General features: G+C 57.4%; 1 protein-coding gene across 1 annotated transcript in view; it reads right to left on the minus strand.

The window, feature by feature from the left end:
* Positions 1-3,353: 3,353 nt before the first annotated feature.
* The window catches only part of LOC144490320 (forkhead box protein fkh-2-like), a gene marked incomplete at its 3' end in the record, with an annotated part of 12,604 nt that continues 957 nt past the window's right edge, over positions 3,354-15,000 (minus strand). The window contains exons 2-4 of the mRNA XM_078208089.1: positions 9,624-9,698; positions 8,979-9,062; positions 3,354-3,524 (exon numbers count right to left, since the gene is read on the minus strand). Of these exons, the coding sequence (XP_078064215.1) occupies positions 3,354-3,524; positions 8,979-9,062; positions 9,624-9,698 (330 nt within the window). The remainder of the gene's footprint in view (positions 3,525-8,978; positions 9,063-9,623; positions 9,699-15,000) is intronic.

The following is a 15,000-nucleotide window of genomic DNA, read 5'->3' on the forward strand; positions in this document are numbered from 1 at the left end:
TGGGAGGGTCAGTGCTGAGGGAGCGCCGCACTGTGGGAGGGTCAGTGCTGAGGGAGCGCCGCACTGTGGGAGGGTCAGTGCTGAGGGAGCGCCGCACTGTGGGAGGGTCAGTGCTGAGGGAGCGCCGCACTGTGGGAGGGTCAGTGCTGAGGGAGCGCCGCACTGTGGGAGGGTCAGTGCTGAGGGAGTGCCGCACTGTGGGAGGGTCAGAGCTGAGGGAGCGCCGCACTGTGGGAGGGTCGGTGCTAAGGGAGCGCCGCACTGTGGGAGGGTCGGTGCTGAGGGAGCGCCGCACTGTGGGAGGGTCAGTGCTGAGGGAGCGCCGCACTGTTGGAGGGTCAGTGCTGAGGGAGCCCCGCACTGTGGGAGGGTCAGTGCTGAGGGAGCCCCGCACTGTGGGAGGGTCAGTGCTGAGGGAGCGCCGCACTGTGGGAGGGTCAGTGCTGAGGGAGCGCCGCACTGTGGGAGGGTCAGTGTGGAGGGAGCGCCGCACTGTGGGAGGGTCAGTGCTGAGGGAGCGCCGCACTGTGGGAGGGTCAGTGCTGAGGGAGCGCCGCACTGTGGGAGGGTCAGTGCCGAGGGAGCGCCGCACTGTGGGAGGGTCAGTGCTGAGGGAGCGCCGCACTGTGGGAGGGTCAGTGCTGAGGGAGCGCCGCACTGTGGGGGGGTCAGTGCTGAGGGAGCGCCGCACTGTGGGAGGGTCAGTGCTGAGGGAGCGCCGCACTGTGGGAGGGTCAGTGCTGAGGGAGCGCCGCACTGTGGGAGGGTCAGTGCTGAGGGAGCGCCGCATTGTGGGAGGGTCAGTGCTGAGGGAGCGCCACACTGTGGGAGGGTCAGTGCTGAGGGAGCGCCGCACTGTGGGAGGGTCAGTGCTGAGGGAGTGCCGCACTGTGGGAGGGTCAGTGCTGAGGGAGCGCCGCACTTTGGGAGGGTCAGTGCTGAGGGAGCGCCGCACTGTGGGAGGGTCAGGGACCCCTGTTAAAGAGGGAGTCTCTCTCTCTCTCTATCTGTCAGGGACCCCTGTTAAAGAGGGAGTCTCTCTCTCTCTCCGTCAGGGACCCCTGTTAAAGAGGGAGTCTCTCTCTCTCTCTCTCCGTCAGGGACCCCTGTTAAAGGGGGAGTCTCTCTCTCTCTCTCTCCGTCAGCGACCCCTGTTAAAGAGGGAGTCTCTCTCTCTCTCGCTCTCTCTCTCCGCTAGGGACCCCATTTAAAGGGGGAGTCTCTCTCTCTCTCTGTCTCCATCAGGGACCCCTGTTAAAGAGGGAGTGTCTCACTCTCTCTCTCTCTCCGTCAGGGACCCCTGTTAAAGGGGGAGTCTCTCTCTCTCTCTCTTTCTCTCTGTCAGGGACCCCTGTTAAAGAGGGAATCTCTCTCTCTCTCTCTGTCAGGGACCCCTGTTAAAGGGGGAGTCTCTCTCTCTCTCTCTCTCTGTCAGGGACCCCTGTTAAAGGGGGAGTCTCTCTCTCTCTCCGTCAGGGACCCCTGTTAAAGAGGGAGTCTCTCTCTCTCTCTCCGTCAGGGACCCCTGTTAAAGAGGGAGTCTCTCTCTCTCTCTCTCTCTGTCAGGGACCCCTGTTAAAGGGGGAGTCTCTCTCTCTCTCTCTCTGTCAGGGACCCCTGTTAAAGGGGGAGTCTCTCTCTCTCTCCGTCAGGGACCCCTGTTAAAGGGGGAGTCTCTCTCTCTCTCCGTCAGGGACCCCTGTTAAAGAGGGAGTCTCTCTCTCTCTCTCTCTCTCTGTCAGGAACCCCTGTTAAAGAGGGAGTCTCTCTCTCTCTCTCTGTCTCCGTCAGGGACCCCTGTTAAAGGGGGAGTCTCTCTCTCTCCCTCTCTCTCTGTCAGGGACCCCTGTTAAAGGGGGAGTCTCTCTCTCTCTCCGTCAGGGACCCCTGTTAAAGAGGGAGTCTCTCTCTCTCTCTCTCCGTCAGGAACCCCTGTTAAAGAGGGAGTCTCTCTCTCTCTCTCTCTCTGTCTCCGTCAGGGACCCCTGTTAAAGAGGGCGTCTCTCTCTCTCTCTCTCCGTTTGGGACCCCTGTTAAAGGGGGAGTCTCTCTCTCTCTCTCTCTGTCAGGGACCCCTGTTAAAGAGGGAGTCTCTCTCTCTCTCTCTCCGTTAGGGACCCCTGTTAAAGGGGGAGTCTCTCTCTCTCTCTCTGTCTCCGTCAGGGACCCCTGTTAAAGGGCGAGTCTCTCTCTCTCTCCGTCAGGGACCCCTGTTAAAGAGGGAGTCTCTCTCTCTCCCTCTCTCTCTGTCAGGAACCCCTGTAAAAGGGGGAGTCTCTCTCTCTCTCTCCGTCAGAGACCCCTGTTAAAGGGGGAGTCTCTCTCTCTCTCTCCGTCAGGGACCCCTGTTAAAGGGGGAGTCTCTTTCTCTCTCCGTCAGGGACCCCTGTTAAAGAGGGAGTCTCTCTCTCTCTCTGTCTCCGTCAGGGACCCCTGTTAAAGGGGGAGTCTCTCTCTCTCTCTCTCTCCGTCAGGGACCCCTGTTAAAGGGGGTGTCTCTCTCTCTCTCTCTCTCCGTCAGGAAACCCTGTTAAAGAGGGAGTCTCTCTCTCTCTCTCTCTCTCTCCGTCAGGGCCCCCTGTTAAAGGGGGAGTCTCTCTCTCTCTCTCTCTCCGTCAGGGACCCCTGTTAAAGGGGGAGTCTCTCTCTCTCTCTCTCTCCATCAGGGACCCCTGTTAAAGAGGGAGTCTCTCTCTCTCTCTCTCTCTCCATCAGGGACCCCTGCTAAAGAGGGAGTCTCTCTCTATCTCACCATCAGGAACCCGTGTTAAAGAGGGAGTCTCTCTCTCTCTCTCTGTCAGGGACCCCCCTTAAAGGGGGAGTCTCTTTCTCTCTCTCCGTTAGGGACCCCTGTTAAAGGGGGAGTCTCTCTCTCTCTCTTCATCAGGGACCCCTGTTAAAGGGGGAGTCTCTCTCTCTCTCTCTCCGTCAGCGACCCCTGTTAAAGGGGGAGTCTCTCTCTCTCTCTCTGTCAGGGACCCCTGTTAAAGGGGGAGTCTCTCTCTCTCTCTCCGTCAGGGCCCCCTGTTAAAGGGGGAGTCTCTCTCTCTCTCTCTCTTCGTCAGGGACCCCTGTTAAAGAGGGAGTCTCTCTCTATCTCACCATCAGGAACCCGTGTTAAAGAGGGAGTCTCTCTCTCTCTCTCTGTCAGGGACCCCCTGTTAAAGGGGGAGTCTCTCTCTCTCTCTCCGTCAGGGACCCCTGTTAAAGGGGGAGTCTCTCTCTCTCTCTGTCAGGGACCCCTGTTAAAGGGGGAGTCTCTCTCCCTCTCTCTCTCTCCGTCAGGGACCCCTGTTAAAGGGGGAGTCTCTCTCTCTCTCCGTCAGGGACCCCTGTTACAGAGAAACATTCACCCTGAGCGGTGGACTTAGTGCCGGTTGATTGTGTGTCTGTTTCACGATATCTTGCACAGTCCTGGGAAAGTTATTACGTTCGTCCACGGTCGATAAAGATTCGTCACACTCGGAAGACACAATGACTTGTGGGATCTTTCTCTGCGTATCAGATGGAGAATTCAAATACACCTGCGGAAAGTTCCAGAATAAAGTTCACAAGATAAAGGCAATCGTCAAACATGAGGGAGCGCCGCACTGTGGGAGGGTCAGTGCTGAGGGAGTGCCGCACTGTGGGAGGGTCAGTGCTGAGGGAGTGCCGCACTGCGGGAGGGTCAGTGCAGAGGGAGCGCCGCACTGTGGGAGGGTCAGTGCTGAGGGAGCGCCGCACTGTGGGAGGGTCGGTGCTGAGGGAGCGCCGCACTGTGGGAGGGTCAGTGCTGAGGGAGCGCCGCACTGTGGGAGGGTCAGTGCTGAGGGAGCGCCGCACTGTGGGAGGGTCGGTGCTGAGGGAGCGCCGCACTGTGGGAGGGTCAGTGCTGAGGGAGCGGCGCACTGTGGGAGGGTCAGTGCTGAGGGAGCGCCGCACTGTGGGAGGGTCAGTGCTGAGGGAGCGCCGCACTGTGGGAGGATCAGTGCTGAGGGAGCGCCGCACTGTGGGAGGGTCAGTGCTGAGGGAGCGCCGCACTGTGGGAGGGTCGGTGCTGAGGGAGCGCCGCACTGTGGGAGGGTCAGTGCTGAGGGAGCGGCGCACTGTGGGAGGGTCAGTGCTGAGGGAGCACCGCACTGTGGGAGGGTCAGTGCTGAGGGAGCGCCGCACTGTGGGAGGGTCGGTGCTGGGGGAGCGCCGCACTGTGGGTGGGTCAGTGCTGAGGGAGCGCCGCACTGTGGGAGGGTCGGTACTGAGGGAGTGCCGCACTGTGGGAGGGTCGGTGCTGAGGGAGCGCCGCACTGTGGGAGGGTCAGTGTTGAGGGAGCTCCGCACTGTGGGAGGGTCAGTGCTGAGGGAGTGCCGCACTGTGGGAGGGTCTTTGCTGAGGGAGCGCCGCACTGTGGGAGGGTCAGTGCTGAGGGAGCACCGCACTGTGGGAGGGTCAGTGCTGAGGGAGCGCCGCACTGTGGGAGGGTCGGTGCTGAGGAAGCGCCGCACTGTGGGAGGGTCAGTGCTGAGGGAGCGCCGCACTGTGGGAGGGTCAGTGCTGAGGGAGCGCCGCACTGTCGGAGGGTCAGTGCTGAGGGAGCGCCGCACTGTGGGTCAGTGCTGAGGGAGTGCTGCACTGTGGGAGGGTCGGTGCTGAGGGAGCGCCGCACTGTGGGAGGGTCAGTGCTGAGGAAGCGCCGCACTGTGGGAGGGTCAGTGCCGAGGGAGTGCCGCACTGTGGGAGGGTCAGTGCTGAGGGAGCGCCGCACTGTGGGAGGGTCAGTGCTGAGGGAGCGCCGCACTGTGGGAGGGTCAGTGCTGAGGGAGCGCCGCACTGTGGGAGGGTCAGTGCTGAGGGAGCGCCGCACTGTGGGAGGGTCAGTGCTGAGGGAGCGCCGCACTGTGGGTCAGTGCTGAGGGATTGCTGCACTGTGGGAGGGTCGGTGCTGAGGAAGCGCCGCACTGTGGGAGGGTCAGTGCTGAGGGAGCGCCGCACTGTGGGAGGGTTGGTGCTGAAGCAGCGCCGCACTGTGGGAGGGTCGGTGCTGAGGGAGCGCTGCACTGTGGGAGGGTCAGTGCTGAGGGAGTGCCGCACTGTGGGAGGGTCAGTGCTGAGGGTGCGCCGCACTGTGGGAGGGTCAGTGCTGAGGGAGCGCCGCACTGTGGGAGGGTCAGTGCTGAGGGAGCGCCGCACTGCGGGAGGGTCGGTGCTGAGGGAGCGCCGCACTGTGGGAGGGTCAGTGCTGAGGGAGCGCCGCACTGCGGGAGGGTCAGTGCTGAGGGAGCGCCGCACTGTGGGAGGGTCAGTGCTGAGGGAGCGCCGCACTGTGGGAGGGTCAGTGCTGAGGGAGCGCTGCACTGTGGGAGGGTCAATGCTGAGGGAGCGCCGCACTGTGGGAGGGTCGGTGCTGAGGGAGCGCCGCACTGTGGGAGGGTCAGTGCTGAGGGAGCGTCGCACTGTGGGAGGGTCAGTGCTGAGGGAGCGCCGCACTGTGGGAGGGTCAGTGCTGAGGGAGCGCCGCACTGTGGGAGGGTCAGTGCGGAGGGAGCGCCGCACTGTGGGAGGGTCGGTGCTGAGGGAGCGCCACACTGTGGGAGGGTCAGTGCTGAGTGAGCGCCGCATTGTGGGAGGGTCAGTGCTGAGGGAGCGCCACACTGTGGGAGGGTCAGTGCTGAGGGAGCGCCGCACTGTGGGAGGGTCAGTGCGGAGGGAGCGCCGCACTGTGGGAGGGTCGGTGCTGAGGGAGCGCCACACTGTGGGAGGGTCAGTGCTGAGTGAGCGCCGCATTGTGGGAGGGTCAGTGCTGAGGGAGCGCCGCACTGTGGGAGGGTCAGTGCTGAGGGAGCGCCGCACTGTGGGAGGGTCAGTGCTGAGGGAGCGCCGCACTGTGGGAGAGTCAGTGCTGAGGGAGTGCCGCACTGTGGGAGGGTCAGTGCTGAGGGAGCGCCGCACTGTGGGAGGGTCGGAGCTGCGATGCTTCAGAAGTTTCTCCTTGGGGATTAGACATTGTGGATGATGTTGACACGTTCTGTTCCCATGGAAGAAAGACAGACACCATTCTCATAATCAAACATTCCCAGGATCGGTACAGAGTTCACCCCTTCCCGTTCACTCCCACTGTACACAATCCCCATCCCAAACCCCTTCCCCACTCAACACCATCCCAATCCCAAACCTCTTCCCATTCACTCCCACTGTACGCAATCCCAATCCCCTTCCCGTTCACTCTCACTGTACGCAATCCCAATCCCCTTCCCATTCACTCCCACTGTACACAATCCCAATCCCCTTCCCGTTCACTCTCACTGTACGCAATCCCAATCCCCTTCCCATTCACTCCCACTGTAGGCAATCCCAATCCCCTTCCCGTTCACTCCCACTGTACACAATCCCAATCCCCTTCCCGTTCACTCCCACTGTACACAATCCCAATCCCAAACCCCTTCCCCACTCAACACCATCCCAATCCCAAACCCCTTCCCGTTCACTCTCACTGTACGCAATCCCAATCCCAAACCCCTTCCCCACTCAACACCATCCCAATCCCAAACCCCTTCCCGTTCACTCCCACTGTACACAATCCCAATACCCTTCCCGTTCACTCTCACTGTACGCAATCCCAATCCCAAACCCCTTCCCGTTCACTCCCACTGTACACAATCCCAATCCCAAACCCCTTCCCGCTCACTCCCATTGTACACAATTCCAATCCCCTTCCCGTTCACTCCCACTCTACACAATCCCAATCCCAAACCCCTTCCCGTTCACTCCCACTCTACACAATCCCAATCCCAAACCCCTTCCCGTTCGCTCCCACTCTACACAATCCCAATGGACACAAACCCCTTCCCGTTCACTCCCACTGTACACAATCCCAATCCCCTTCCCATTCACTCCCACTCTGCACAATCCCAATCCCAAACCCCTTCCCGTTCACTCCCACTGTACACAATCCCAATCCCAATCCCCTTCCCGTTCACTCCCACTGTCCACAATCCCAATCCCCTTCCCATTCACTCCCACTCTCCACAATCCCAATCCCAAACCCCTTCCCGTTCACTCCCACGCTACACAATCCTAATCCCCTTCCCGTTCACTCCCACTGTACACGATCCCAATCCCCTTCCCGTTCACTCCCACTGTCCACAATCCCAATCCCCTTCCCATTCACTCCCACTCTGCACAATCCCAATCCCAAACCCCTTCCCGTTCACTCCCACTTTACACGATCCCAATCCCCTTCCCGTTCACTCCCACTGTCCACAATCCCAATCCCCTTCCCATTCACTCCCACTGTCCACAATCCCAATCCCCTTCCCATTCACTCCCACTGTCCACAATCCCAATCCCCTTCCCATTCACTCCCACTCTACACAATCCCAATCCCAAACCCCTTCCCGTTCACTCCCACTGTACACAATCCCAATCGTGATCTCCTTCCCGTTCACTCCCACTGTTCACAATCCCAATCCCAAACCCTTCCCGTTCGCTCCCACTCTACACAATCCTAATCCCCTTCCCGTTCACTCCCACTCTACACAATCCCAATCCCCTTCCCGTTCACTCCCACTGTACACAATCCCAATCCCCTTCCCGTTCACTCCCACTCTACACAATCCCAATCCCAAACCCCTTCCCGTTCACTCCCACTGTACACAATCCCAATCCCAATCCCGTTCACTCCCACTGTACACAATCGCAATCCCAAACCCCTTCCCGTTCACTCCCACTCTACACAATCCCAATCCCCTTCCCGTTCACTCCCACTGTACACGATCCCAATCCCAATCCCCTTCCCGTTCACTCCCACTGTCCACAATCCCAATCCCCTTCCCATTCACTCCCACTCTACACAATCCCAATCCCAAACCCCTTCCCGTTCACTCCCACTGTACACAATCCCAATCGTAATCTCCTTCCCGTTCACTCCCACTGTTCACAATCCCAATCCCAAACCCCTTCCCGTTCACTCCCACTCTACACAATCCCAATCCCAAACCCCTTCCCGTTCACTCCCACTCTACACAATCCCAATCCCCTTCCCGTTCACTCCCACTCTACACAATCCCAATCCCCTTCCCGTTCACTCCCACTGTACACAATCCCAATCCCCTTCCCGTTCACTCCCACTGTACACAATCCCAATCCCCTTCCCGTTCACTCCCACTCGACACAATCCCAATCCCCTTCCCGTTCACTCCCACTGTACACAATCCCAATCCCAAACCCCTTCCTGTTCACTCCCACTCTACACAATCCCAAACCCCTTCCCGTTCACTCCCACTGTACACGATCCCAATCCCAATCCCCTTCCCGTTCACTCCCACTGTCCACAATCCCAATCCCCTTCCCATTCACTCCCACTCTACACAATCCCAATCCCAAACCCCTTCCCGTTCACTCCCACTGTACACAATCCCAATCGTAATCTCCTTCCCGTTCACTCCCACTGTTCACAATCCCAATCCCAAACCCCTTCCCGTTCACTCCCACTGTTCACAATCCCAATCCCAAACCCTTCCCGTTCACTCCCACTGTTCACAATCCCAATCCCCTTCCCGTTCACTCCCACTGTACACAATCCCAATCCCAAACCCCTTCCCGTTCACTCCCACTCTACACAATCCCAATCCCAAACCCCTTCCCGTTCACTCCCACTCTACACAATCCCAATCCCAAACCCCTTCCCGTTCACTCCCACTGTACACAATCCCAATCCCCTTCCCGTTCACTCCCACTGTACACAATCCCAATCCCCTTCCCGTTCACTCCCACTCGACACAATCCCAATCCCCTTCCCGTTCACTCCCACTGTACACAATCCCAATCCCAAACCCCTTCCCGTTCACTCCCACTGTACACAATCCCAATCCCAAACCCCTTCCCGTTCACTCCCACTCTACACAATCCCAATCCCAAACCCCTTCCCGTTCACTCCCACTCTGCACAATCCGATGAACTTTCCTTGAGTCATGTGAAATTGCTCCCAGAATCACCGCCTCACCTCATCGATCCCGGGCAATGTCTTCACACTAGGACGCAAGTTTTTACCTTCCTGTCCATTCCCTTCCAATGTCCAGTACGAACCCTAAAACACAAGCGAACTAACTTCTTAAACATGCATCAGTGAGGCCCTCCCTCAGCACTGAGCCTCCCACAGTGCGGCCCTCCCTCAGCACTGACCCTCCCACAGTGCGGCGCTCCCTCAGCACTGACCCTCCCACAGTGCGGCGCTCCCTCAGCACCGACCCTCCCACAGTGCGGCGCTCCCTCAGCACCGACCCTCCCACAGTGCGGCGCTCCCTCAGCACTGACCCTCCCACAGTGCGGCGCTCCCTCAGCACTGACCCTCCCACAGTGCGGCGCTCCCTCAGCACCGACCCTCCCACAGTGCGGCACTCCCTCAGCACCGACCCTCCCACAGTGCGGCGCTCCCTCAGCACCGACCCTCCCACAGTGCGGCGCCCCCTCAGCACCGACCCTCCCACAGTGCAGCGCTCCCTCAGCACCGACCCTCCCACAGTGCGGCGCTCCCTCAGCACTGACCCTCCCACAGTGCGGCGCTCCCTCAGCACCGACCCTCCCACAGTGCGGCGCTCCCTCAGCACAGTCCCTGCGACATGCAGCCTCACTGTGTTGCCTCTCTCACCTTTCCTGAGCTATGGCTGGATCTTGGAACCTTCTGGAAGCATTTGTTGACCGAGAGATTGTGTCGTATCGAATTCTGGTGCGTGGAGGGAAGAATTTGGTGAAATTAACTCATAGAATCACAGAATCCTGACAGTGCAGCAGGAGGCCATTCAGCCCATTGAGTCTGCGCCAACCACATCCCACCCGCCCCTATCCCCGCAACGTCACGTATTCACCCTGCGAATCCTCCTCACACTAAGGGGCAATTTAGCACGGCCAATCCACCTAACCTACACATCTTTGGACACTAAGGGGCAATTTAGCATGGCCAATCCACCTAACCTACACATCTTTGGACACTAAGGGGCAATTTAGCATGGCCAATCCACCTAACCTGCACATCTTTGGACACTAAGGGACAATTTAGCATGGCCAATCCACCTAACCTACACATCTTTGGACACTAAGTGACAATTTAGCATGGCCAATCCACCTAACCTACACATCTTTGGACACTAAGGGGCAATTTAGCATGGCCAATCCACCTAACCTGCACATCTTTGGACACTAAGGGGCAATTTAGCATGGCCAATCCACCCAACCTGCACATCTTTGGACACTAAGGGGCAATTTAGCATGGCCAATCCACCTAACCTGCACATCTTTGGACACTAAGGGGCAATTTAGCATGGCCAATCCACCTAACCCGCACATCTTTGGACACTAAGGGGCAATTTAGCATGGCCAATCCACCCAACCTGCACATCTTTGGACACTAAGGGGCAATTTAGCATGGCCAATCCACCTAACCTACACATCTTTGGACACTAAGGGGCAATTTAGCACGGCCAATCCACCTAACCTACACATCTTTGGACACTAAGGGGCAATTTAGCACAGCCAATCCACCTAACCTGCACATCTTTGGACACTAAGGGACAATTTAGCATGGCCAATCCACCTAACCTGCACATCTTTGGACACTAAGGGACAATTTAGCATGGCCAATCCACCTAACCTGCACATCTTTGGACACTAAGGGGCAATTTAGCATGGCCAATCCACCTAACCTGCACATCTTTGGACACTAAGGGGCAATTTAGCATGGCCAATCCACCCAACCTACACATCTTTGGACACTAAGTGGCAATTTAGCATGGCCAATCCACCCAACCTACACATCTTTGGACACTAAGTGGCAATTTAGCATGGCCAATCCACCCAACCTGTACATCTTTGGCCACTAAGAGGCAATTTAGCATGGCCAATCCACCCAACCTGCGCATCTTTAGACACTAAGTGGCAATTTAGCATGGCCAATCCACCTAACCTGCACATCTTTGGACACGACAGAGATGGAGAGAGATGAAGGAGAGAAAGGAGATAGTGGTAGAGTGGGAAATGAAGAGGGAGCGATGGACAGAGTGTGAGATGGAGAGAGTGTAAGATGGACAGAGTCTGAGAGAAGGAGGGATGGAGCGAGCGCTGCGCAGAGTGTGAGATGGAGAGGTGGAGAGAGCGATAGACAGAGTGTGAGATGGAGAGGTGTAGACTAAGGGACAATTTAGCATGGCCAATCCACCTAACGTGTTCATCTTTGGACACTAAGGGACAATTTAGCATTGGACAGGGTGTGAGATGGAGAAAGTGTGAGATGGAGAGAGTGTGAGAGAAAGAGAGATGGAGAGAGAGAAGAACAGAGTGTGAGATGTTGAGACGGAGAGATAGACAGAGATGGACAGAATGTGGGAGATGCACAGAGTGTGAGATGGAGAGAGTGAGAGATGGAGAGAGTGTGAGATGGAGAGAGTGTGCGATGGAGAGAGTGTGAGATGGACAGAGTATGAGATGGAGAGAGTGTGAGATGGACAGAGTGTGAGATGGAGAGAGTGTGAGATGGAGAGAGTGTGAAATGGAGAGAGAGAGAGATGGACAGAGTGTGAGATGGAGAGAGTGTGAGATGGAGGGAGTGTGAGATGGAGAGAGTGTGAGATGGAGAGAGTGTGAGATGGAGAGAGAGTGAGATGGAGAGAGTGTGAGATGGAGAGAGTGTGAGATGGAGGGAGTGTGAGATGGAGGGAGTGTGAGATGGAGGGAGTGTGAGATGGAGGGAGTGTGAGATGAAGAGAGAGTGAGATGGAGAGAGTGTGAGATGGAGAGAGTGTGAGATGGAGAGAGTGTGAGATGGAGAGAGTGTGAGATGGAGAGAGTGTGAGATGGAGAGAGTGTGAGATGGAGAGAGTGTGAGATGGAGAGAGTGTGAGATGGAGAGAGTGTGAGATGGAGAGAGTGTGAGATGGAGAGAGTGTGAGATGGAGAGAGTGTGAGATGGAGAGAGTGTGAGATGGAGAGAGTGTGAGATGGAGAGAGTGTGAGATGGAGAGAGTGTGAGATGGAGAGAGTGTGAGATGGAGAGAGAGAGAGATGGACAGAGTGTGAGATGGACAGAGTGTGAGATGGCGAGGGGGAGACAGAGATGGAGAGAGTGTGAGATGGAGAGGGGGAGACAGAGATGGAGAGAGTGTGAGATGGAGAGGGGGAGACAGAGCTGGACAGAGTGTGAGATGGAGAGGGGGAGACAGAGATGGACAGAGTGTGCGATGGAGAGGGGGAGACAGAGATGGAGAGAGTGTGAGATGGAGAGGGGGAGACAGAGATGGAGAGAGTGTGAGATGGAGAGGGGGAGACAGAGATGGACAGAGTGTGAGATGGAGAGGGGGAGACAGAGATGGACAGAGTGTGCGATGGAGAGGGGGAGACAGAGATGGAGAGAGTGCGAGATGGAGAGGGGGAGACAGAGATGGAGAGAGTGCGAGATGGAGAGGGGGAGACAGAGATGGACAGAGTGTGAGATGGAGAGGGGGAGACAGAGATGGAGAGAGTGTGAGATGGAGAGGGGGAGACAGAGATGGAGAGAGTGTGAGATGGAGAGGGGGAGACAGAGATGGACAGAGTGTGAGATGGAGAGGGGGAGACAGAGATGGAGAGAGTGTGAGATGGAGAGGGGGAGACAGAGATGGAGAGAGTGTGAGATGGAGAGGGGGAGACAGAGATGGAGAGAGTGTGAGATGGAGAGGGGGAGACAGAGATGGAGAGAGTGTGAGATGGAGAGGGGGAGACAGAGATGGAGAGAGTGTGAGATGGAGAGGGGGGGACAGAGATGGACAGAGTGTGAGATGGAGAGGGGGAGACAGAGATGGACAGAGTGTGAGATGGAGAGGGGGGAGACAGAGATGGAGAGAGTGTGAGATGGAGAGGGGGAGACAGAGATGGAGAGAGTGTGAGATGGAGAGGGGGAGACAGAGATGGACAGAGTGTGAGATGGAGAGGGGGAGACAGAGATGGACAGAGTGTGAGATGGAGAGGGGGAGACAGAGATGGAGAGAGTGTGAGATGGAGAGGGGGAGACAGAGATGGAGAGAGTGTGAGATGGAGAGGGAGAGACAGAGATGGAGAGAGTGTGAGATGGAGAGGGGGGAGACAGAGATGGACAGAGTGTGAGATGGAGAGGGGGAGACAGAGATGGACAGAGTGTGAGATGGAGAGGGGGAGACAGAGATGGAGAGAGTGTGAGATGGAGAGGGGGAGACAGAGATGGAGAGAGTGTGAGATGGAGAGGGGGGGACAGAGATGGACAGAGTGTGAGATGGAGAGGGGGAGACAGAGATGGAGAGAGTGTGAGATGGAGAGGGGGAGACAGAGATGGACAGAGTGTGAGATGGAGAGGGGGGAGACAGAGATGGAGAGAGTGTGAGATGGAGAGGGGGAGACAGAGATGGAGAGAGTGTGAGATGGAGAGGGGGAGACAGAGATGGAGAGTGTGTGAGATGGAGAGGGGGAGACAGAGATGGAGAGAGTGTGAGATGGAGAGGGGGAGACAGAGATGGAGAGAGTGTGAGATGGAGAGGGGGGAGACAGAGATGGACAGAGTGTGAGATGGAGAGGGGGAGACAGAGATGGAGAGAGTGTGAGATGGAGAGGGGGAGACAGAGATGGAGAGAGTGTGAGATGGAGAGGTGGGGACAGAGATGGAGAGAGTGTGAGATGGAGAGGGGGAGACAGAGATGGAGAGAGTGTGAGATGGAGAGGGGGAGACAGAGATGGAGAGAGTGTGAGATGGAGAGGGGGAGACAGAGATGGACAGAGTGTGAGATGGAGAGGGGGAGACAGAGATGGACAGAGTGTGAGATGGAGAGGGGGAGACAGAGATGGACAGAGTGTGAGATGGAGAGGGGGGAGACAGAGATGGAGAGAGTGTGAGATGGAGAGGTGGGGACAGAGATGGAGAGAGTGTGAGATGGAGAGGGGGAGACAGAGATGGAGAGAGTGTGAGATGGAGAGGGGGAGACAGAGATGGAGAGAGTGTGAGATGGAGAGGGGGAGACAGAGATGGACAGAGTGTGAGATGGAGAGGGGGAGACAGAGATGGACAGAGTGTGAGATGGAGAGGGGGAGACAGAGATGGAGAGAGTGCGCGATGGAGAGGGGGAGACAGAGATGGACAGAGTGTGAGATGGAGAGGGGGAGACAGAGATGGAGAGAGTGCGCGATGGAGAGGGGGAGACAGAGATGGAGAGAGTGCGCGATGGAGAGGGGGAGACAGAGATGGAGAGAGTGTGAGATGGAGAGGGGGAGACAGCGATGGACAGAGTGTGAGATGGAGAGGGGGAGACAGAGATGGAGAGAGTGCGCGATGGAGAGGGGGAGACAGAGATGGACAGAGTGTGAGATGGAGAGGGGGAGACAGAGATGGAGAGAGTGTGAGATGGAGAGGGGGAGACAGAGATGGACAGAGTGTGAGATGGAGAGGGGGAGACAGAGATGGAGAGAGTGTGAGATGGAGAGGGGGAGACAGAGATGGACAGAGTGTGAGATGGAGAGGGGGAGACAGCGATGGACAGAGTGTGAGATGGAGAGGGGGAGACAGAGATGGAGAGAGTGTGAGATGGAGAGGGGGAGACAGAGATGGACAGAGTGTGAGATGGAGAGGGGGAGACAGAGATGGAGAGAGTGCGCGATGGAGAGGGGGAGACAGAGATGGAGAGAGTGTGAGATGGAGAGGGGGAGACAGAGATGGAGAGAGTGTGAGATGGAGAGGGGGAGACAGAGATGGAGAGAGTGTGAGATGGAGAGGGGGAGACAGAGATGGACAGAGTGTGAGATGGAGAGGGGGGAGACAGAGATGGAGAGAGTGTGAGATGGAGAGGGGGAGACAGAGATGGAGAGAGTGTGAGATGGAGAGGGGGAGACAGAGATGGAGAGAGTGTGAGATGGAGAGGGGGAGACAGAGATGGAGAGAGTGCGCGATGGAGAGGGGGAGACAGAGATGGACAGAGTGTGAGATGGAGAGGGGGAGACAGAGATGGAGAGAGTGTGAGATGGAGAGGGGGAGACAG

The sequence above is a fragment of the Mustelus asterias genome, unplaced genomic scaffold (genome assembly GCF_964213995.1).
Source record: "Mustelus asterias unplaced genomic scaffold, sMusAst1.hap1.1 HAP1_SCAFFOLD_3148, whole genome shotgun sequence".
NCBI lineage: Eukaryota > Metazoa > Chordata > Chondrichthyes > Carcharhiniformes > Triakidae > Mustelus > Mustelus asterias.